This window comes from Onychomys torridus, chromosome 23 (assembly GCF_903995425.1).
Source record: "Onychomys torridus chromosome 23, mOncTor1.1, whole genome shotgun sequence".
Taxonomy (NCBI): domain Eukaryota; kingdom Metazoa; phylum Chordata; class Mammalia; order Rodentia; family Cricetidae; genus Onychomys; species Onychomys torridus.
Window position 1 is genome coordinate 48,629,118 of NC_050465.1, and position 24,062 is coordinate 48,653,179.

General features: G+C 43.5%; 1 protein-coding gene across 1 annotated transcript in view; it reads left to right on the plus strand.

Annotated features, from left to right (window-relative positions):
- Nucleotides 1-533: 533 nt before the first annotated feature.
- Cpo (carboxypeptidase O) overlaps nt 534-24,062 on the plus strand; it is a 76,153-nt gene continuing 52,624 nt past the window's right edge. Inside the window, 1 exon segment of the mRNA XM_036173003.1 lies at nt 534-632. Coding sequence (XP_036028896.1) covers nt 534-632 — 99 coding nt within the window.

Genomic DNA, 24,062 nt, shown 5'->3' on the forward strand with positions numbered 1-24,062 from the left:
TCATTAAGATCAGACCAGTCTAGCATATACCCTAGTGAAAAGAAATGATATAGGTTGTGTCTGTGCAGAATTCAGTGTAGATGTGGGAACTTTGGAACTGTCCATTAAACTAAGCTAAAGCCCTCTTTAGGCAGAGTGTCTCCTCTACCTAAAGAGGGCTTGCTGGATTCTGAGCAAACATTTTTAAATCAAATCTTGTTCAAATGAGCTCTACTCTCACTGAAAATGTGCACACTTGGTGAACTCTGTTGTGTGACTAGAAATAAGCAAAGAGAATGTGCTTTGGGAGAGTTATCAATCATCAGCTGTTTGGACTTTAAGATAGGGAGAAGTATGAAGTTATGCCCAGTTCCTCTCATTCTCCCACCACAATGCAAGTTTCTATTATTTCAGCATGAAGATAACATGCATGATCCCCAACTTGGGGGGATTTCTCTTGAAGCTATTGGTGCTTCCCAAAAGTGGGCAGTCGGCAGCACTCTGTACAGAAGGCATATTGTGACAGGATAGAGATGCCCCAATCTCCCCGGAGAATGGCAAGGCTGACGTGCTGTGTTCTTGAACACTCAATACTTCATTCCCTCATCCCTTATGGTTCGCCTGATGAGCCCCCAAGCAGTGCTGATGGATTGGTAAGTCTCTTACCCTGACTCCAATGGTCCATCACGGTTAGCTCTGCTCGAGGTTACTGTCTTTTTGGTGGTTTTGTGTTGGCTTCACCCCCCCCCACCCCATCTTTTATGCATGCTTCCATGTGACACTTATTGATATCACTGTTGCTAAGTGTGGGCACCCTTCCAGCGAAGCTTGGATTTGCTCTTACTTTTCCGTCCAATAAATTCATCTGTTAAGCATTGGGAGAAGAATTCTGGAAACTCCATCACTAGCTGGCAACCATCACGTTTCTTAGGAGAAGAAAAATCTTCAATCTAGTTGAAACCATATTTCTTATGTTGGAATGGGTTTAGGATAAAAATACATCCACATTTGGGCACGGACTTTGATTTTTCAACATACATCTTTCATGTGTTAGGGACTGGGGATGCACATTTTACCCTCCTGGGGAATCTGCCTTTTCTTAAGGCATTACATTGCCTGCTCAGATGAGGAATGTGATACCACCTTGAATGGATGAGCTAATTAGCAACGACACAATGTATGTGTATGACACTGAGGAGGAAGGGGAAATTAAAATCTTATTTCATTCATGTATTTTAATGGTTACAAAAGAGGAAGAAGTGGCTTCCTTTGTCTAGCTGATAGTTCAGAATGTAAAGGTAGGTATGCTTTGGTTTGGGGCATATGAGTACAGCTGCAGCTCTGTAACAGGTATTCCACACCTGCTTGCACTGTGTGATATGTGAGCCTCTGTTAACACTCCCATGCTTTGCTTTGGTTCTTGCTCAAGTCGTTTAGCTTTCCTGTGTCCACCACTAGTCTAATTTAACATGGAAGTTACTACCACAAGACAGTTCTTTAACTTGAGGAACTCCAATTACTGTGTGTTCTTTCAATGTTTCCCTTTCCTTGCTCAGGGGTTCTCAAAGTGAGAGCCATAGGCCAGCAGCCTGAAGCCTGTTAGAGATGCACGGGAGGTGGCAGGGGGGGGGGGGGGGAGGTGGCTCTGTAGAGTTATGGGATGACACACTCTGGGATGAACCAGCAGTCTGTGTTGTAAACAGCACTCTGGGTGGCACTGATAGACACCCTAAGAGGATCAAAGATGTTCTTCAAGTCCAAAAAGGTGAAGAAGAAATGACAGAACAAATCCAAGCAGTCAATTGGTGATGGAGCCTTGATCCTGAAGGTCAACAATGGCATCTTCTCTCCAGGATATCAGCAACCAAACATTCCTTCTCTAGATCCTGAAACCTCTGGGCATCATGCTTCCCCCATCCTATTGATGCTATCAAAATCTTGCTCTAAGGTGTTGTTGACACTTTGGTGGGAGAGAGTTTTGCGAACCAAGTATGTGTTACCGAAGATTATGATTTAGAGTATTTATTTTATATTAAAAAGGTAAAAAGAAACAGACATCAATTACCTATTGCTTACATAAGTAACTATACATTAAGCGATAAGTGATCACTGTGAAAAGTAGTTATCTAATAATATCAAGAGATATGGAGAGAAGGCATGAAGGCATGGAGTGTGTTTGTGCTAGATCATAATCCTCTACAAGAGGAAGCCAAGAAAAAATGTAAGAAGGAATTGGGGATAAAAACACATGACATCCATGATGAAATGTGGAGGAAAATGGATGGAACTTGAAAAAAATCATCCTGAGTGAGGTAACCCAGACCCAGAAAGACAAACATGTTATGTACTCACTCATGAGTGGATACTAGATGTAAAGCAAAGGAAAACCAGGCTACAATCCACAGCCCCAGAGAAACTAGGTAACAAGGAAGACCCTAAGAGGGAGATGTATGAATCGCCCTAGGAGGGGGAAATAAGATCTCCTGGGTAAACTGGGAGAAAGGAAGAGGGGAAGAGGGGAGTGGATGGGGGATAAGAACATGAGGGGACGGGGAGAGCAATGAGAGAGATATCTTGATAGAGGGAGCCGTTAAGGAGTTAAGGGGAAACCGGGTGCTTGGGAAATTCCTAGGAATCCGAAAGGATGACCCCAGCTAAGACTCCTAGCAATAGGAGAGAGTACCTGACTGGTCTTCCCCTGTAATCACATTAATTATCACTCTAATTATCATCACAGAGCCCTCACACAGTGACTGACAGAAGCTGATGCAGAGATCCACACAGCCAAGCAACTGGAGTCCAGTCAAAAAGAAGGACGAGGGGCCAGGTGGTGGTGGCAGCGGCCGCCTTTAATCCCAGCACTCAGGAGGCAGAGGCAGGTGGATCTCTGTGAGTTCGAGGCCAGCCTGGTCTACAGAGCTAGTCCAGGACAGCCTCCAAAGCTACAGAGAAACCCTGTCTTAAAAAAAAACAAACAAAAAACAAAACAAACAAACAAAAAAAACAAAAAAAGAGGGAGGAGGGATTGTATGAGCAAGGGGGTGTCAAGATCATGATGGGGAAATCCACAGAGACAGCTGGCCAGAGCTAGTGGGAAGTCACCAACTCTGGACTGACAGCTGGGGAACCTGCATGGAACCAAACTAGACCCGCTGAATGTGGGTGACAGTTGCATGACTGTGGGCCCCTGGCAGTGGGACCAGAATTTGTCCCTGGTGTATTAACTGGCTTTTTGATGTTCATTCCTTGTGGTGAGACACCTTGCTCAGCCTTGATGAGGGGGAGGGGCTTGGACCTGCCTAAATTTAATGTACCAGACTTTGTTGACTCCCCATGGGAGGAAGCCTTACCCTCTCTGAGGAGTGGATGGCAGGGGAGGTGGGGGGAGCAGGAGGAGAGGAAGGAGGGGGAACTGTGGTTGGTATGTAAAATGAGAAAAATTGAAATAAAAAAGTACATGACATCACAATGGACATTAGTTGGATTTTAATGAAACTGATGATATATTTGCTGAGCACACAGCTTGTGACTGTAAAAGGCTACCAACGAAGAGCTCAAGACCCACCGGAAGAAGTGAGCTGTTATTTCCTTCCAATTCAAAACAGGAGTGAACTAATTATGACAGTGACGAGGGTAGCGGGAAAATGTTGCAAAGACTCATGGGAGCTGAACCTTCTAAGGACAAGCAGTCGTCTCTTAGACTGAAAAGAAAAGAGACTTCTTAACATGCAATACATAGAGGTTGAAGCAGAAATGGAATTGGGGAAAACACTGAGCCATTTAGGGAATCTGGTCAGAACGAAGCAGGAAAAAAAAAAAATAACTAAATGATTCCCATACTGTGGTTAGGCAGCTAGCTTGATCCTAAGGTGTCACTTACATCCTGAAGGATCAGCGCTGGTTTCACTGTCCTGGTTTAGCTGTGACCTGCAAGGGTCCATCCTTTGCCGATCTTAATAGTCACAAAGTGGGCACTGACTTGTGTCCTCCTTTCCAGTTCATCATATATAGGGCTCTGAGCCCCCACTGTCACCACATAACTAAGGAATCAATCAGGTGAGGGAGGACAGGAGAGTGGGATTATTGCACTGATAAGGAGAGCCACGGATCTTCTTTCCTTTCAGGCCCCTGATGACAGAGAAGGCTACCATCTATGAGCCAGAAAGTGAGCCCTCTCCAGAAGCAGAACCCTGACAGAGCTTTGAGCTTGGACTTCCCAGCCTTCAGAACTGGAGAAAATAAATCTCTGTTATTTCCAGCACCCAGTCTAAGGTACCTTGCTAGGGTAGCCAGAAGGATTCTGGTAGAGTGCTGCTACCATCTGGGTTGGAACAATCATTTGTTGTGGGGGTCTACCATACACTGTAGGATACTTAGTGTCTCTGCTATGCAACTATGAAATGCCAGGAGGATTATTCTGTCATGTGACATTTCCCCTCATGTCTCTAAATGTGCCCTAAGGTGCACCAGTACTTCCTGTCCCAGTAGAAGGAGCAAAAATAAGCCTGTGAGCAGGCGACAGCTGAAATAGGATTCGCCTTTGTTTCTCTGGTGCCTTAGTGACCATGGCGGGGAGGCTCCCATGCCCTGTAGGTCAGACATGTGCTATAACAGCAGCACAGACCTAGATCTCCTCACCAATAAGCTACAGCACTGGAATAGGGTCTATGTAGGAAGCAAGGCCCTTTGTCTTGTTACCAATTGACTAATGCACCACATGTCATTGAAAATAAAAAACAAGACACACCATCATGGTGGCACTCAAATAGTGAGTTCAAAGCCTGTCAGAGCTGCACAGGGAGACACTGTCTCAAATGCCAAGGGCTAGTGTGTAGCTCAGCAGAAGAGTCCTGGCTCAGCATGCACTAGGATATGGGTTCTAGCCTAGCAGGGCTTGCTTGCATCCTGTGATAAATCAAAACAAAATACAAGGAAAATCACCAACGGAATACTCTGGCCAAATCAATAAAGTCCGAAACTCTTTCTATTTCTCCTAACTACCTAGGAAAATTAATTCTTGCATTTTACAATGAATTTGGCAGATATGTGATGAACTTGGATGTGTAATTGTCTGAGGAAGCTGGTTTTCTCACCTTGAAGTAGCCCTGTTAAGCATTGGACACTTAATGGAGTTCTCCCCACCCCAAATGCTGGCTGTATGCTTTATTTGGAATTCCTAGAGAGTCTATGGCTTGGCTTATACTGACAGACTTTAAAATTTTACCCATTCAAAATGATCGCAAAACAGCTCCTCACTGTGATTTCAGTATGCAGATCCTTGACAACTGATAGGCTTACTCACTTGGTAACTAGTTATTTCATTTTTTTTTTTTAAGTTTTGTGTCACTTTTTGTACGTTTCAATGAATTCGTCCAGATGACATGATTGACTACCCTCTCCCAAGATGGTCTTTTCAGGATCTTTGTGTGGGGAGTGCTCTTGATGACAGAGGTAGTTTGCTCTGTCTAGTGTGGAGGGAAGGTTTATTTGCTGCTTGGGATAATAAAGGCATAGCCCCCTCAGGAAGGTTTGTTTGCAGTCCCTGGAGTCTCTCAGGCCTAAGCTCAACTCTTTTCTTTTTCTTTTTCAAGACAGGGTTTCTCTGTGTAGCTTTAGAGCCTCTCCTGGATCTCGCTCTGTAGACCAGGCTGGCCTCGAACTCACAGAGATTGATCGACCTGCCTCTGCCTCCGGAGTGCTAGGATTAAAGGCGTGCGCCACCACTGCCCGGCTCTAAGCTCAACTCTTACCTAACAGCCACCGGAGCAGCTGTCACCACGGAACATGAGGAGATGAATGTCGCAGACGTCTCAAGTCTCTGCCTAGCACACATGGAGCAGACTGACTGGTCTGTAAACCTAACTTGGAAGTGACTTTTCACAGCTCCTGACCTGCCAGACCCTCCATCGTTCTTGATAAGCAGCAAAAGTTGCTGCTAAAACAGGGATAATACCAAGACACGTGCTAGTGTGGACAAGGTGGGCGTGGCCCTCAGGAGACCTCAACTGTAAACAAAGAACTACAGACAACCCAGGAACGCCCAGAGTTGGAGAAATAGTCAACCCCAGGGAAGAACACACCAATTGGTTATCTGATACCTAATGGTGAGCCCTGGAAACATATACATACAAGTAACATTATAGGGACTGAGCCATTGTATTTGTATAAATGAACACACACACACACACACACACACACACACACACACACACACACATGCATGCACACATGCACGCACATGCACATGCATACATGCATGTAATATGTGGCAACAATTGAGGAAAGGAGTTTGAAAGAAAGCAAGAGTGAGTACGTGGAAGGGTTCAGGGGGAGGAGAAGGAAGGGGAAAATAATGTAATTATATCTCAAAAAAATAAATATCACAAAATAGCAAATGCCTATGAATGAACATTTTGAAAAGTCGCTGCTGAAATCCCTCATCTACTACACTTGTAGATCTGTAGTGAAATCTCTTGCCACACTCCTACCCCTCCCCCTTCCTGTCCTTCCTCTCCCTCCTCCCCCTTCCTCTCCCTCCTCCTCCCCTCCCACTCTATCTTCCTCTCCTTTCTTTGACCAGTTTTTAAAAAATCACTTTATTGCAGTTAATGCACAAATAAAAAGCAGTAACGTTGCCAGATCAAGCAAGCCACTCACACTCACGCCTGTTCCCAGACCCTGCAATCCAAGGAGCTTCTGTACACTTAGAATGGCCATTCCGAAGCCATGGGTTTACACTTCCGCTCTCAGCTACATGTGTATGCATTTCTCCACCACACGGAAGCGGGGGTTGACAAGGATATTTCTAGGAAAACAGGTTTACACCCTTTTCCAGGGCTCACGAGTCCTTCCGTCTGCATCCCTTCCTTCATTATTAAATGTTACCTTCTCTTTGTCTTTTCTCCAGATGTTATGATAAACCCATACTTGCAGCTGTTTATAGAAACACGTACATTATAGTTCTGCATACAAGGAAGAACATGCCCCATTTTCTCTTTCTAAGGCTTTATCATCTCCCTTCAAGTTATACATTCTTTGCTCAGTTTTGCTAAGTATTTATCAATTTTAATTAATTTCTTTTAATTGACAGCTATGGACTATTGATTTCCTCTCTGCCTGTTTCCCATTTCATTCATTCTGTTGCGATATTATTTCCAATCTTTTGCTCTGGGTTTATTTTTTATTTTTTCTTCTGTCCTGGAATCTTTAGTATATCCTATCACCAACGGCCATCACAGCTGGCTTCTGAAAAGTATCTTAGATTATTGGTGGATCACACCATTCTAATTTTCTAACAGAGGCATTTAAGTAATAAATTACACCCTAGGACATACTGTTCGAATGTCTCTTGAAAAGTGTGATGTTTTAGTTTCATTATCATTCACTTCATATTTTCTGTTTTCTCTTTGCTTTCCCCTTTGACCCATTGGCTGTTCAACGTGTAGAGTGAATTTTCCAAGTATTTGAAGACTTCTAACATGTTTTACTGTGGTCCATGTTTAATTTTATATTATTGTGGTCTGAGAACATATGTCTTATATCCACTTCAGCAAGTGCCTAAACATTTGAAAATAATCCACATATTTTTGATGTTGTAGACAGTGGGTGTTTTTTCTGAAATGTCAATTAGTGACGGCATTAGTAAATTTATACTTTTTGTACTGTTTCTGTTTTGTCTGCTTGTTTTATCAATTACTCAGAGAGGTGCTAAATTTTTCAAATTTGTGGCTTCATAAACATTTTCCTTTTCATTCTCTTACTTAACAGCTTTTTTATTTTGAAACTTTCTTAGCAGGTGCATGCCCAGGAGATGACTCCTATGTCCTCTGGATGATATAACCTTTCAATCACTAAGTAAGGTTCTCCTTCAACTCTGTTAGTATACTTGATCCCCAAAGAGTCTCTGTGCGATAATACTCTAGCCACACAACCCTTTGTATACCATGTGCTTAAATGCTTTATCTTCATGTGTGTGTTTGTGTCCTGTTGTCCATCCTCCAGTCTGTCACCAGATCTTACTAAGGTGGAAGACCTGGGAAAGAGAGGAGATAAGAAAATGGCTTCTTGGACCAATTGAGATACTGGCCTTTATTTTTACCTTTGGTCCTCACTCACCTGCTGGTGTGTTTTGCTTCAGATTTTCCAAGATCCTCCTTAAGGAGAAATTAAGACAATCTATACTTTCTTTGCTTGGGATTCTCATCCAAGGCCAAAGAAATACTTACACATCCTTTGCTCTAACACCACCGAGAGAGCTGGTTTTCCTGAGACTGCCTCTCTTTACCTTCAAAGCAGCTCAGCAAATATCCTTCTTCCTTCCGTTTTTCCAGATGAACTTAATGGATTCCAAATTCCAGGTCAACATTAAAAATCTTTCAAGGATATTTATCTTGAAATCTCTTTCTTTTTCAGGACATGGAGGTTTATAGACACTCAGTGCTCCCCTATAGAAAGATGTGGTTCACTGATGTTCCTTCCAAAAGACTTCCTAATCCCAGGTCCCACCCTGATTGTATCTTCTGAGAAAGCTTGGCGTACAGGGAGGAGAGGAGGAATGGGAGCTAGCCTGGAATTTGAGGAGAGATGCTTCATGGTCCTTCTGGTAGAGTCATGGCTATTCTACAGTTTGTGGAAGTCTAGTATATCAGACTGAGACACCCTTATCACTGCAAATTTCTGTTGACACTCACAGGTTTCTTTACAGGAGACGGAGGGCTTGCCTGGGAAACCTAGGGCTGTAGCCGCAAATGGGTTCAGACGTATATGACACGTCTACCGGGTGAGATTTGTAGAGATAAGATTGCCTCTGACAGAGTGTGTGTGTGTGTGTGTGTGTGTGTGTGTGTGTGTGTGTGTGTGAATGAGAGAGAGAGAGAGAGAGAAAAAGAGAGAGAGAGAGAGAGAGAGAGGAGTCAGAGAGTGTATCTTTGATATGTTTTTCATTTAGAAAAGAGCATGTGCCATGTTCCCTGGGGCTGTGCCAGGCACCAGGCCCGCTGAGGCCATGCTTGCTACAGGGTGTCTTAATGAAGAACAAGCCAGAGGGGGAGGGGCTCTGACTGTCTGCACTGCTCGGTTTTCCAGGCACACGAAGGTGGAGATCAATCACCGTAAGATGGCAAACACTGGTGGCCAGAGCCGTCAGCAAGACTCTGCTGGAAAGTCTGGTGCCCTAGCTCAGCCAAGGCAAAGCTGCGGTGAGGAATACTGCCCACGCCTCTGGGGTTTCTATGGGCAATAGTGCAAGGGGTGAATGGTGGAACCTCACCATGGGGCAGAGAGGGCTGGAGCAGAAGGAAGAGGCCAGTGGCTAGAGAGGCAGCCAAGCAAGCAATGAATTTTAGCTTTGTTCCGTGAACGCATGGCTCATTTTCCCTTGGGAATCTCAGATAATTGGAGGCAGGTGGAGGTGGAGGTTGACTCAGAATAACCTACAAAGTTCTGGATAACATTTGTAATCTCTTGCCTTGTGTTATTAGTTACTATTATTACTACTTCACATGGAAGCTAACAGGGCCTAGAAATATTTATGTTGCTTTAATTATTTGTAGTTTTTTTGTTTGTTTGTTTGTTTGTTTGTTTGTATAAGACAAGTTTATCTATTAGCGGAATTAAGAGGAAACACTTCAACATAAGAAAATGTAAGTCATGGAGAAAACAGGACAAACTGTGAGACTCCTGGTCCCAGATGAACAGCAGGGACTGGGTGGAGAGATAAAATGAAAGAAAGACACCTCTTCTTCTGAGGCTGGAGGGATGGGGCTGAAATGAAGAGGGATTTCACAAGAGGGGAGACTTCCTCCCTGTGGTCAAGAGTCCGTCATCCGCTGAGAGATGATTAGGATAAACAGTGGGAGCAGTGGTCTGTCGAGAGCAGTGCTGGTGTGTCCATCCTTTTGGAGCTGACTAGTCGGCCGTGGAAGGCTTGTGAAGTTGTGGAAAGAGCTCAGTGGAAGTTGAAGGTCATGGCTAAGGAAGTGGCAAAGCCTTCTCTGGTTTCCTGCGCCTTGGACTGAGGAGCCCAGCCTTGGACCTCCGTGACACTCCGTGCTCCCACTCTGGTTAGTTTGACCCGTGTTGTGGTCCATTCTTGAATTCCAGCCTTCCTACCACCAACCAGTCTCTGAGACCTGAGAAGACTCCTGCTGTTGTTGGGTTGCAGCTCCCCTCAAGGGCATTGTGCTCTCCAGAAAGAGAGGCTCATGAGATGCAGGAGGCTCCCCAACCTCAGATGCCCAGAAAGCTCCTGAAACAAGACTGACCAGCCTTCTCCAGGGTTGGATAAGCATTAAGTATGGTTGAGGGGAGGAAGCTCTTGAAACCAGATAACTGGTAGGGAGCTCCAGGGGTGCAGATGTTGTAAGTTGTCACCATGGTGGGGTGAACTTTTCAGTGATATATCTGCCTTTGGGTCATCCACACTCCTGTAAGTGACCCGAATAAACTCACTGGTTCACCAAGTTAGTCTGGTGAGATCATTGCTTTGCTCTGTCATGGTTCCCTATCTAGGGTTGACAGACATGGCTAAAATCTACCCAAAAGTTAACTAAACATGCACCTGTCCTTCTGAGTCTGCTTCTTCTATTATTTATAATCCATAGTATAGTGGATACCCAGTAAATACCGGGTAGAAATGCATCAGCTACGCATATGGTAGCTGTGATCTGGCTTCCAAAGCTCTCAGAAGCCAGGGGAGAGACGGCAAGGGAGATGGTGTAAATGACCCAAGGTGATTTGTGGATTTGTAGGGTGGGTGTAACAGGAGGCAAAGGGTGTAGCTGTGAAGGGTGTTGACCAGAGCCTTGTTGACAAGATGCTCCAGCAGGGTTGGGTTGGGCAGCAAGTGAAAGGTGGCCCTGGTCCAGACGAGGAGCCAGTCTAGGGTGAGGCCTTGGGAGGGAAATACTAAAAGGAAGTGTTAGCGTTGAGGCAAGGCTGAGATGTGACCTCTGGCAGGCCCAAATATCCCCTGGTCCCTGAGGTCTACTTCTAATGAATTCCTCACAATCCGATGGGCACTCCCATAGTTCAGGGTGAGGGGAGGAAAGATCTAGATAGTGAGCAGATTCTATTTAGAAAACAGTCTTGGAGACACAAGGAACAGACAATAGACCTTGGCTGTCAAACCACAATATCGACATTAAATGTTTACAGAAAACTTTTCTCAAAAGTTTGAACATTTGGCCCTGAGCTGAGGCACTGTTTGGCAGGGTTGTGGAACATTTTGATCATGAGGTCAAGGATTATAAACAGGACAGAGGTTATGGGTTAGTGTCTACCAGGCCAGTTCCAGGTATGTTCGTCATCTCTCTCTGTGTCCCTGTCTCTCTCTTATATGTATGTATATATGATGTACGTGTTTGTGCACATGTGATGTGTGCATGTGTGGCACATGTGTGTGGAGCCCATATGTAGACAGTGTCTTCCTCAGTCATTATAGCTGGCAAGTTCTGATTCTAGCCAGTGTGACTCAACCAGCTACCCCATAGTTTCCTTCTGCTGCTGCAATGAGCTGCCCCTATGACAAATGTTCCAGTCAAGTCGTCCCTACCATGATGGGCTGTGCTCTTGGTCTACAAGCAGAGATAAATCTCTCCCTCCTTAAGCCATTTCTTTGAGGTATTTTATCACGGCAATGAGAAAATAACTAACTCGGTCGCTGAGTGACATTTCCACAATCCTGTGGTTAAACTTTTCAATTCTTATAGCTTTTGGTCAAAATTATTATCCTGATTTGGGATGTAGGTCCATGCTGAAACCATCATTGTCCCATGGAGGTTCTGTTCAGCAGGTTGACGTGTTCCAAATCATTCCCAAACCTTGAGTTCATTAGTTTAGTAATAATTAGAACTCATTCTGGTGACATCTTAATCAGTGAAATTTATACACTTGCTCTAATTGCTTCTTCATGGTGTAGGTTTGGGGGCACCATTAACCGAATGCTTCTCATTCAGATTCCTGAGATGTCTTAGTATGTGTTCACTTAGCCATCCTATCTATTCTTCCCAACAAGAGTCTATCGACAGGCTGTAATTCTGATTGCTGTTGGGAAAGAGAGAGAGAAGCTGGAAATGGAGCATAAAAGCTACAGTACGTATGCCATGGACAAACCAAGACACCGTCTTTCCAGGCAGCATTTGTGGGCCTCTCTCTCATCATCTTTGATCTGTTTCTAAACGGTGCACATTGCAGAAAATAAACAGTAATAAAAATGATTCTTTGCCATGGAAATACAAGTGGGAAGTGCTCAGTGGAATGCACTGGACTCACTTCCTATCTATTTGAGAATTCACTTCAAAGCCTCCTGTTGCCTATATACATGTGGCTCTTTGATTTCTCCTTTGAAGTGGTTGTAGCATCTCATTGGCTCTCTCACTAATTGATGCAGTAAATAAAATCTTTGATCCATGTTCATTTTATATGAGAGTCCCAATTTTACATGTTTTTTTTTAAATCCAAAGATCCTTTTACAACATGTAGTTTAAGCTTCCCCTAGCACTGGGCCATAAGGGGTGTGTGGCTTGAACATACAGGGAGCCGTTGCAAGCTACATATGGATCAGGCCAGTGGGTGGGTTTCCAATTAGAGTCTTCAGGTGGCCATTGGATTGGAAAGGAAATCAGGGTTGGGATGATGGACAGGGATGCTTTAACTTCTCAGCTACACCTCCAGAGAACCCAGGAGAGATGAACTAGAACTCACGCTGTCTATGGGAGGGAGGGATTGAATCTGAGGAAAAACTGTGGTGGGAGTCAGCATGGCTCACTCAGAGTGGTTTACTCGTCCACAAAGCCTGGATGAGAAAAACGCCACGGTTAAGCTTTATCTGGCATGCACAGCACACATGCAAAGGATGCCAATGGTTCTTCTACCCAATCACACGTTAGAAACAGCTATGGAAATATCAGAAACACTGAGTGCAGGGCTCCAGCCCGAGGAACTCGGCTATAATTGGTCTGAGGAGTCAGGGAAAGCTCCTCACATGATTCTAAAATGAAACACGTTAGTGAACTACTGAGCTATGCAATGTATGTGTTCTGGTTTAATTTAGGCCTCCTGGTGGCCCTGTGAGAGAGGAGTCCTACCCTTGTTTTACAGATGAGGGCACAAAGGCTTAGTGAGAGCCAGCGATTTCTCTAGAGGGGCTTCTGTGACTTGCTGGTGGGAGAATTCAAAGGAGGGAAATCTGGATTAGTGCTGAAGGGTTTGGGGGTCATTTTTAACAGTGACATTATGATTATGGAAATAGAGTTCACTCATGCAGCAAATGTTTACCAGGTGTCTGCCATGCCACGCTCCGTCCTAGGGACTGGGAATTAACATGGTGCTCCAAAGTCTCTAGCCTCCTTCTGATGAACTCAGGCACACGGGGCGGGGGAGGGGGGGGCCTTCTGCTTCCAGGACAAGGAAATGTGTAACTAGGGGTGTCATTCAGTGGGGGGGGGGGGGGCTGGGTTCTATACCCGGTACTGAGAAGAATGAGAGAGATTAAAAGAAGGAAGGAGAGAGAAGAGCCCCAGGCTGAGAATAGTGAGTGCAGAGGAAATGAATTGTTAACGAAACCGAATCAGCAGCCAAGTACACACCAACAAAAAGGAAGTGGTCCGAGGGTCTTGTTAAAACGATGAAACTGAGGCTGGAGTGGCAGCTCACTCCATAAGCATGAGAAACCGACTTGGATTCCTCCAGAAGCACATTTGAAAAACAAACAAACAAGCAAACAGGTGCAGTGGCCAGTGGCGTTTGCTTTGTAATCCTCGTGTTGGGGAGGCAGGGAGGGGAGATTACTGAATCCCAGGACCCTGTCAGCCTTAATACAAAGGGAGGAGCTTAGTCCTACAGCAACTTTAGACGCCATACTTTGTTGATATCCATGAGAGGCCCCGCCCCTTTCTGAACAGAAACAGGAAGAATAGATTTGGGGGAGGGGGGAGTGCAGAGGGGAGGGGAGGGGAGGGCTTGCGAGGAGAGGAGGAAGGGAAACTGTGGTCCGGATGTAAAATAATGAATAAATTCAATTAATAAAAAATACTTTAAGGGCTGGAGAGATGGCTCAGCCGTTAAAGGCTAGGCTCACAACCAAAAAAAAAAAAAAAAAAAAAGATCACAAGGTATACGGCATTTGAGAGATAACAGCTGAGGTTGTCCTCTGGCCACCACACTCACACATGTGTGCCTGCACACAGACACACACACAGACATACACACATGCACACACACTCACACACACACACACACAATGTTAAATCTGGGGGTGGAGTCTGAGAGTCCACCCAGGACCTATGGTTGCAGCTAGTCCGTGTATGAATTCTCTCAATCCATGTGTGAATTCTATAGCTTAGATGCTTACTAGTTGCTTCCCTTATTGCTGTGACAAAATACCTCAAACTAGGTGACTTACAGACACCAGGAGCTTACTGGGAAGTCTAAGACCAGAGCACCAGCAGATTCCACATGTGGACGGCTGAGACCCTCTGCTTCACAGACGGCGCCTTCCTGCCGAGCCACTCATGGCAGAAGAGGCGAACGAACTCATTCCCTCGAACTGACTTATAAGATCAGTAATCACATTCCAGAAGGTTCTATCCTCATGATCCGAACCTCCCCCTGCCAAACACCTCATTCCCCAGCATCTTTACACTGAGGATTTTTAGGATAGGAATTTGGGAGTTGGAGGAACAAATATAATAGTCAGCCCCTGCTCAGTAGCAACGCTAACAGCCTTTTAGAACTCTGTGGTTTCTTTTTGTTTGTTTGTTTTTTGTTTTGTTTTGTTTTTCGAGACAGGGTTTCTCTGTTTAGCTTTGCACCTTTTTTCTGGAACTCACTTGGTAGCCCAGGCTGGCCTCGAACTCACAGAGATCCACCTGGCTCTGCCTCCCAAATGCTGGGATTAAAGGCGTGCACCACCACCGTCCGGCACTGTGGTTTCTTTTAGATGAAGGGAGCTCAGGGGTGTAAGCAGAAGCAAGCCGGGCATAGGGACAGGCAGAGGATGTTCACTCCCCCATGGCCAGAAATAGAAGCAGCAAGCCCGGAGCTTGTGAGATCTGTGTTGTCTCGGGGACAACTGTAGAGTTGAACTTCTTGAGTGTGTTTGTGTTTATTAAAACCCATAATGGTTTCAACAGCAGTTATTTTTCTGTGTATAAAATTAATTCTCAATTTATCGGATAAAGTCGGAGTCTCATTTTCTCTCCTTTTATAGAAATCATTTTAGCGATTATAGGGTAAATTCACAGAAAAAGGAGTATATGAATTACATCAGATTAAGGATATTTTTGTAGAAAAAGTCAATTATGCTGGAGTGCTGTTACTTTCTAAACAGGGCTAAGATGAAGTAGAGCATACACGGCTGATTTTAGTAGCTGATGTCTGGCTCATTCCAAATACACACTGCCTTTAAAATCTCTCTCCCTCTCCGCCTCCCTCCCCCCACTCTCCCTCTCCCCCTCCCTTCCCCCACTCTTACTGTGCATGTGTTGTTTGTCTGTGTATGTTTGGGAGACCCCACCCATTGTCCCTTCTTTAGGAAATCTTTGGATGGACGCTGGAATAAGCTCCACTGTGGGGAAAGAGAAAGCAGTTCCAGGAAATCTGCCCGTGGGAGTTTGGTTTTTCTCTTCTGTATTGTGTGGCCTCCTGTTGGAATTACCCTGCATGGACCCATAATCCAATTGCAGCCCATTGTTATTAGTGTCGGGGATAATTACACCATGCATGTTGATGGTTTTCCAGTCTTTGGAGGGCTTTCCCCTGCGTTCCTGCTTATAATTTGCTCCGCCAATACATGTACTTGACCTGTCTAATCCTGGACCATGCATGTACATGACCATGCTTGTCTGTCATAATCTGTAATGACCCTGCTGAATACATCAACAGAGATGATAAGGGACAATGAACCTGAGGCAAAAGTAAGGAAGGGAATTTGTAGTTGGGATGTCTTTCTGTTAATCGGCTAAATGATGGACAGAAACAGAACCCTGGAATGATAATCTTTATCAAGATTCCTAGAGGAAGCATCTTGGGTGGTGGATCAGAAGGGTTCTGTTGGAAAAGTAGGTGATGGCTGATGCTGACTGAAATACTGTCCAGCTGGGAAAGGGACGGAAACACACCCAGCGGCTGATTCCCAAGTGATTGCCCTATTGCCACTCCATGTCCAGGCAGGTTGCCGAGGGGCCCGCAGACAGCCAAGCTCCTCTGGGAATCTCCCCAACCTCACATCTTCCTCCTGAGCTCCTGTCTCTCCATTGTTAGCTCTTGAGAGCCCACACTTCTCCCCTGCACCTCCTTCTTTCTGATGGTCCAAATAGAAGATCTGTAGAGGCCAATAGGGAGCCAAATCTGTCTTCATAAAAGGTTGATGGCTTTGCCAATGCCACATAGTAAACTGGAAAAAAATAGGGCAAGAGAGCAAATGACTTGGGGAACATATTTTCTTTTCTTGTCTTACCTTTTCTGGTGTGCTGCTCTACCTAGTTAGTATACGACTTTCTGTAGCTTGCTTGGCTACAGAATGATCTCAGTGATTCCCAAAGTTCACTTTTGTTTCTGCATGTAATTACCTACACAGTCCACAAAGGCCCCTGTGGCTCCTGGTGAATTGTATTCATTATTTGTTCTCTCTTGTCCTAGAATCTGGTTGATGTGTTGATTAGATTATAGGAGAATCAGATGCCAAGACAGTATTAAACTGTGGAAAAGACTTATAGTGGGGGAGTGGGTTAAAATCATTACAAAAGACAATGAACAGATAGAAAGCAGAATGTGGTAAAAAGAACCTTCTATCCACGATGCAGATGTGTCAGATGTGAACGGGAAGAAAGGAGAATTGGGTAGTAAGTGTCCTGGCTAGTGTTTTTTTGTCAATAAGCCAGAATCATCTGGGGAAAGGAACATCAATTGAGAAATGCCTTGTGCTGGCTAGTTTTCTGTCAACTTGATGCCAGCTAGAGTCATCAGAGAGGAAGGAGCCTCAACTGAGAAAATGCCTCCATAAGATCAGGCTGGAGGCAAGCCTGTAGGGCATTTTCTTAATGAGTTATTGGCGGAGAGGGCCCAGCCCAATGTGGGTGGTGCCATCCTTAGGCTGGTGGTCTTGGGTTCTATAAGAAAGCAGGCTGAACAAGCCAGTAAGCAGCACCCTGCAAGTGGCCTCTGCCTGAGCTTCTGCCTCTAGGTTCTTGCCCTGTTTGAGTTCCTGTCCTGACTTCCTTCCATGATATGGAAGTGTAAGCCAAATAAACCCTTTCCTCCCCAACTTGATTTTTGGTCATGGTGTTTCATTGCAGCAATAGAAACCCTAAGTCATGCCTCCATCAGATTGGGCTGTGGGCAAGTCTGTGGAGGTATTTTCTTGATTAATGATGAATATGGGAGAGCCCAGCCCACTGGGGCAATTCCACCCCTAGGCAGCTGAGCAAGCCAGAAAGCAGAGTTCCTGTGTCTCCATCCTCACTCAGTTCCTGTTTCCAGGTTCTAGTCTTGAGTTCTTCCTGTGACTTCCCTTAGTGATGGACTGGGACAGGAAAGTGTAAGGTGAAATAAACCCATTCCTCTCCAAGTTGATTTTGGTTATGGTATTCATTACTGCAACAGATCTAAGATATAAGGTTACGAAGGGTTCCCATCTGTGGCTTGGCTCTGAGAAGATGCTTCTAGAGGCAGCCTGCTTTGGTAGCTGCAGTGGTGAGCCCTGTTCCATGCTGTGCTTGGCCATTGTTGGAGGCTCTTCATGGGGTTCACAGTCTCAGCCTGAATGCTGATGCAGATTCTCAAGACTTCCATCGCCAGAGACCAGAAACAGTTTCTCTCTTGAATGAAGATCTTGAATTATGCACGTATCACAGGCTTAGCAGTAAGTTCCCTCCCAACAAGGTAAACTCTTACCTTTACATGTGTTTGGAGAGGATCAAGCCTTTCTGACAAGAGCAGAGATACGGATTTCTCCATGCATCCATCTGTCCATCCACTCATCCATTCAGTTGCTGCTTTAGATGATAGCAACAAATCCGTTGAAGTGAGCTCCTTCATCCAAACCCCTAACCACGCCTGGATTACTACAAGCCTGCCATAGCTCTTGCTTGCTTCTTGCTAGTGCTTTACATTACTGTCAGATCCATCTTCTAACCTCTTTGGTTCCATGTTCCAGGCACAGTAAATGATGAGGTTTACTACAATGTCCTTGTGTTCAGGGTCAAAATATCAACTAAGTTGCGGCAGAAGTGGCCGGCTGACTTGGCTACATGCCTTCCAATTCCTAAGCCACTGAAGCTGCTTGCTTTCAAAATGACCCTGGCCTTTGGTAATATTTCATAACCACTTTTCTCCAACTTACATGGCAACCTGCCATGCATTGTGGAGTTCAGGGAAATCACAAACATAATTTCGAGAGCACATAATTTTGGAGAATAAAGATGTTAGTTAGATATGTGTAGGGTTTGGCAGGTAATAAAAATAGTTATTATTATTTTTATTAGGAGTATTAACAAATATTTCTGCCAATTAGACTTTAGTAGTCCTTTAAATAAGGTGTTTGTAAAGTCTTTTCGTATTTTTCATCCCATTATTTAATCAATCAAGACACATTCCTGCACAGCAGGAACCAATTCCCCTGCCACACTCGTATCTGCTTCCCCAACAGTGTTTATTTTTCGGCAGGCTTTCTCTCATGGGGCTTAAAGAATCACATGTGGTTGTAGGCATTTTATCAAGTGGTTTAAAGAGCATAAAACTTGCAGTCATAATTTTGGGAGTAAATTTTATTGTTATGGCTTTAAAATACAATCAAATAAAAGCAAGAATTCCATTAGTAGTTGAATATTGTGATAATAGAGCTGAGAATAAATTTTACTGCTATAGGAACTATAAAACAGCAATAATAAAAACACTATTATTGTGAATAAATTGTATTGAGATGACTAACTAGAAAGCTATAAAACACGACAATAAGGGATAATCTAATCACCAGGAAAGACGTGATAATAATTCACCCCTGTTAGCAAGAAGCCTGGGGTTCCAGCTCACTGGCCTTGAGGCTCTGGGTTACTGCCCACATTCCATAATGTTACAGAAAGATAATCTTTGGCCAATGGGGTTGGCAGGAGCCCACATTTTAAAGTAAAATTGGACATGGGGATTGAGGAAAATCCAATTATCAGCAAGTGTTAGGAAAACCCTGTGTAGTAATGCCAAATGGCCTCACAAGGCACTTGAAAAAGAAATGTTTACAGGTTTCTACTGACAGTCTTTCTGTATTATTTGACTATGTGTTTTCATGTATTTAAAATGTTTTATTTATATCATTTCAGAATAACTGAATAGAATTGCATTTTGGGGGTGTGGGGGAGCACTGTGAGCTTGCTTTTTATATAAATTACCTGTGCACCTTTTTGCCCTGTGTGCATCTTCATCTCGTCCAAGTGTGGACAGAATGAAAAGAAGACCCTCAAGTTCTGGGCCCAATCATCTGTGGAGCTGACAGCCCCAGTAAAACATGTACTCCAGCATTCACAACACCAATGGTCCTGTCCAAGTGTGTCTTTCCTCAGGTGAGGGCAGGAATGCTCTGGGTGGTCTATTTTATCCCTTGTTCTGAGTGTCAAAATTCAGATCCCAGACTTTTGAGTTAATTGTACTAAGGGGATGTGGAAGATCGTCACCACACAGAGCCCATTAGTCCTTTAAGGTTAGGCTTTTGTCCCTGCCCAAACCTTACTCTTCCCAGAACCCTCCTCTCATTGGATCTGTTGGGGAATATTATGTTGCATTTGTTTAACTTTGTGAAGTTGCATTACTGTGCCTGTCTAAAGCACCTAATGGTCTAATAAAGAGCTGAATGGCCAATGGCAAGGTGTGTGTGTGTGTGTGTCTGTGTGTGTGTGTGTGTGTGTGTGTGTGTTTGAGAGAGAGAGAGAGAGAGAGAGAGAGAGAGAGAGAGAGAGAGAGAGAGAGAGAAAGGAGAGAGAGAGAGAGCACAATGGGTGGGGCTAGCAGGCAGAGAAGATAAATAGAAGGAGAAATCTGGGAGGAGAAAGAAGGAGCCAGAGAAGGAGGGGGCCAGCCACACAGCCACACAGCAAGCCAAGGAGTAAGAATAAGAGTTACAGAAGTAAGAGAATGGGAAAAGCCCAGAGGCAGAAGGTAGACAGGCTAAATTAAGTTAAGGAAAGCTGGCAAGTAACAAGCTAAGTTAAGGCCAGGCATTTACAAGTAATAATAAGCCTCCATGTGTTATTTATTTGGGAACTGGGTGGCAGACCCCCCCAAAAGAGTAAAAAACAACCAACAACATGGATCTGAAGGTTTTTTCTTATCCAGTCTTTCTCTGACTCTACTTTTTAAATCTTTGTCCCAGTTATTAAGCCCCACAGTCTGAAATGTTTTCCTAACACAGCTTCTTGTGTAGTAGCTCCTTCAATCCTCTGTGTGTTTCATACTCTTCTTCATCTTGCTTAATTCGACCTGTAGTAGACACTTTACTTTTAATGGTCACCAAGACTCTGCTATGTCTCCCGGTTGGAAAACATGGTAGGTTGTCTGATAGTTTTGTTCCATTTGTCGGTTCTGGGGACCTTGGAACCTCCTGTATGCTAAGCAAGTGCTCTTCCACTAAGAGGTCTTGAGCTAGTCATTTATATGAGACCAGGTGTTGGGGAAACCCATTTAAGAAAGGGGTATTTCCAGTGCTCGGATATGAAAAGAGCTGGGTTTAAGAAAATGATGTGATACATCACAGCAAGAAAACGTATGAGGCTCAGAGAAAGCAATGGACTTTAGAGAGGTGAGCAGACTCAGTATAATGGCGGTATCCATGAGGCAAGTGCAGGGGATATTCCTCTGGATTGGAGCCAGGTCTGTGCAATGTGCACAGGTGACAGGATTCCCAGAAACACTCCAAGGAGATTTACAGAGTGGGAGTATTTTTTTTTCTCAAGCTAAAGGCTTGACCTAAGGGGAGAAATAAGGTATCAAATGGTAAAATGTCTTCCATTATTTAAAAAAAGGCATATGAGCCCATGATGGAACTTATGATGTCAGTGCTCTGGTCTTTTTTTGCTGAGATGTCCTTCTACTTTTATCTTGACTGTTTGAACTAATATCTTTTTTTGTTTGTTTGTTTTTGTTTTTTGTTTTTTGAGACAAGGTTTCTCTGTGTAGCTTTGCGCCTTTCCTGGAACTCGCTTTGGAGACCAGGCTGGCCTCAAACTCACAGAGATCCACCTGGCTCTGCCTCCCAAGTGCTGGGATTAAAGGCGTGCACCACCACCACCCGGCTGAACTAATATCTTAATACATTATCAACAACAGTGATGAACTGGTTGGAAAGAGGCTCTGGGTTTTCGATTTCTGTAGAACAATGTAACTTCTACTCTGGACCCTTTACCTTTTAGGACTGCTGGTTCCTGGCAGACTAGGATGTGATAGGTGAGTGGGAAGTGAGGAGATGGGCCAACTTGTGATTTCAATTACTTAAATGGAATATTTACTTTGTGATCAGCAGAGCTGGTTCCTACCCATGTATATCACCTTGAGATGGTACTAGCTAAGAGCACTAAAGGTCCATCATTGAGCATTACCCTTAGAATCCTTGAATACATTTCTACCAAGCATTTCCTAGTATAATTTGTGACCAAATGCCACTATTTTATTAGTAGGAAAAGGAAATTATAATAAAAATTTTATCTCTCTTATTTTCATTTTCATAGTTTCTCAATTAGTAAATCATATGCTCTAGTTATGAGGAAAATGTTTAAAATTGTCAAATAATTTCACTTAGTGATAGTTATTGTTAATGTTTCTGGTAGATAGCTAATTATGTCTAGAATACTAATGCTGGGTTTTTCAGTTAAATCACAGTAATTTTCCTATAGCAGTCATGATCCATTTAAAGTATATTGCAATTCTTAATAACATTCCATCATTTAGTTAACTTCTATTTTCACAATTTTACAAATAATATTATGATGAACAGCCAGCCAATTTCCTTCAAATCTTTGAATAGCATACTCCAGTATAAGTTAAAGGAAGTGCAATTACTGGGTTAGAAAAATATGTTTAAGTATCTTGCTCTAAAGTGGCTTGACTAAAGGCCACGCCAGTTCATGTGTTCAACATCCAGGTATGAAAGCATTTCTTTAAGTATTTGCCAACTTGATAAGTAAAATCTCCCCACTATTCACAGTCTTTGCATTTCAGTGGTTTATGATAAGGTTAAACAGTTTATCTCCCTTTGTACTCAGTTTAATATTTTATATATTGCCTCTTCATTTACCCACCTTTTGGTGATTTTTTTTCCCTATTCTCAGAGGATCATAACTTCTCTAAACTTACAATATACATTCAACTGTGTGTGTTTGTGTACAGTCGTCTTATAAGATACATATCAACCTTGATCATGCCTAGCTCATTATCTCCATCCTTGGTGTATTTTTGTGGAATATGTGCAGCTTAACTGCTGTTTCTTCTTTTGCTTCAGGGCAAGTCTACTCTCACTGACTAGAAAGACCCACCTTGAGTTTCACTGCTGGAATCTGTACACTGTTAAACAATCTATGTAAAGCCATGCAGAATTTTCTTTCTTATTCTTACCTTTTGTTTGTGTGGTTTCATGGAAATAGTTCATTTATCTTCATTTCTGAGATTCCTCATCCATAAATTAGAGACAACACATACATATTTCACAAAGAAAATATGGAGTTGAAGAGGCTGCTTAAAAACATCAGGAGGTAGGACTGGGGAGATGGCTTAGTAGGTGAAGTACTTACTGCTTCAGCCTGAGGACTTGAGTTAAGGATACCCAGGACTCATGTAAAAAGCCGGATTTGGAGGCATGTGGGTGTGGTGGCGGCATGTGTTTGTGGTCTCTGTGCTAAGAGGTGATGAGAGGTGAATCTCTGGATGTCACCAGTCACCAAGCCTAGCTTAGTTGGCAAGCTCCGGGTTCTGTGAGGGACTATCTCAGAAAATAAGTGTAATCCTCACCCACCTCTCATTAAGGAAAATTCTTGGTGCAACGGGTAGAGACCATTCCAGAAAACCACAACCAATCAAATGCAGAGTTGTGGAGCCCAGTCCCACGGGATACATCTACAAAATGCTCTCACACCTAAAGCTCGGGGACCACTGAGGGAGAGGAGGCAGAAAGATTGTAAAAGTTCAGAGAGGAGAAGGGATTTTGCTGTGAGATCCTGTCCTTCAGTAATGTTAAAAGCTACACCTAGGGTTGGGGATTTAGCTCAGTGGTAGAGCACTTGCCTAGCAAGCGCAAGGCCCTGGGTTTGGTCCTCAGCTCCATAAAAAGAAAGAAAGAAAGAAAGAAAGAAAGAAAGAAAGAAAGAAAGAAAGAAAGAAAGAAAGAAAGAAAGAAAGAAAAAAGCTACACCTATAAAAGCTCACCAACATGACTGTCTAAACGTGAGCTGAACAAGAACACCACCAAAAGACATGCTGAAGTGGACAAGGGAAAGCCCATGAGGCCTCAACCCTACACAAAGAAGTATAGGCAACTAAGGAATTCTGAGAGTGGGAGAAATAGTCTTCTCCAGAGAAGAGCACACCAATTGGTTACCCAGTTCCAAATACTCAGCCATGAAAATGTACGTACGAGTAACCTATGTATATACATATATGCATGTAACAACAGTTAATGAAAAAAGAGGCCATAGGTTTGAGAGGGTTAAGAGGAAAGAAAGGGAAGGGGGAAATGTTGTAATTATACTATAATCTCAAAAATTAAAAAAAATAAGGTGGAAAGATATTGAAGACACTTGATATCAATCTCTGACCCCTAGACACACATACACATGGACTTACATACATATACCTACATGCATATCTTCATATACACAGAAACAGATACATACACCTCCATTTACCTCTATATTACATATATATATACATATATATGTTGATTGATTGATTGATTGATTGATTGACACATGATAGATAAATGATAGAAGTTCTTGGCTCTTACACATCTTTTGGCACAGAATCCCTGCCTCTGGAAATCTATACTGAGAAAATGGAGTGTGGAATAGCGTTATGCATTGGGATACAGCTTTATTTATAATATAAATATT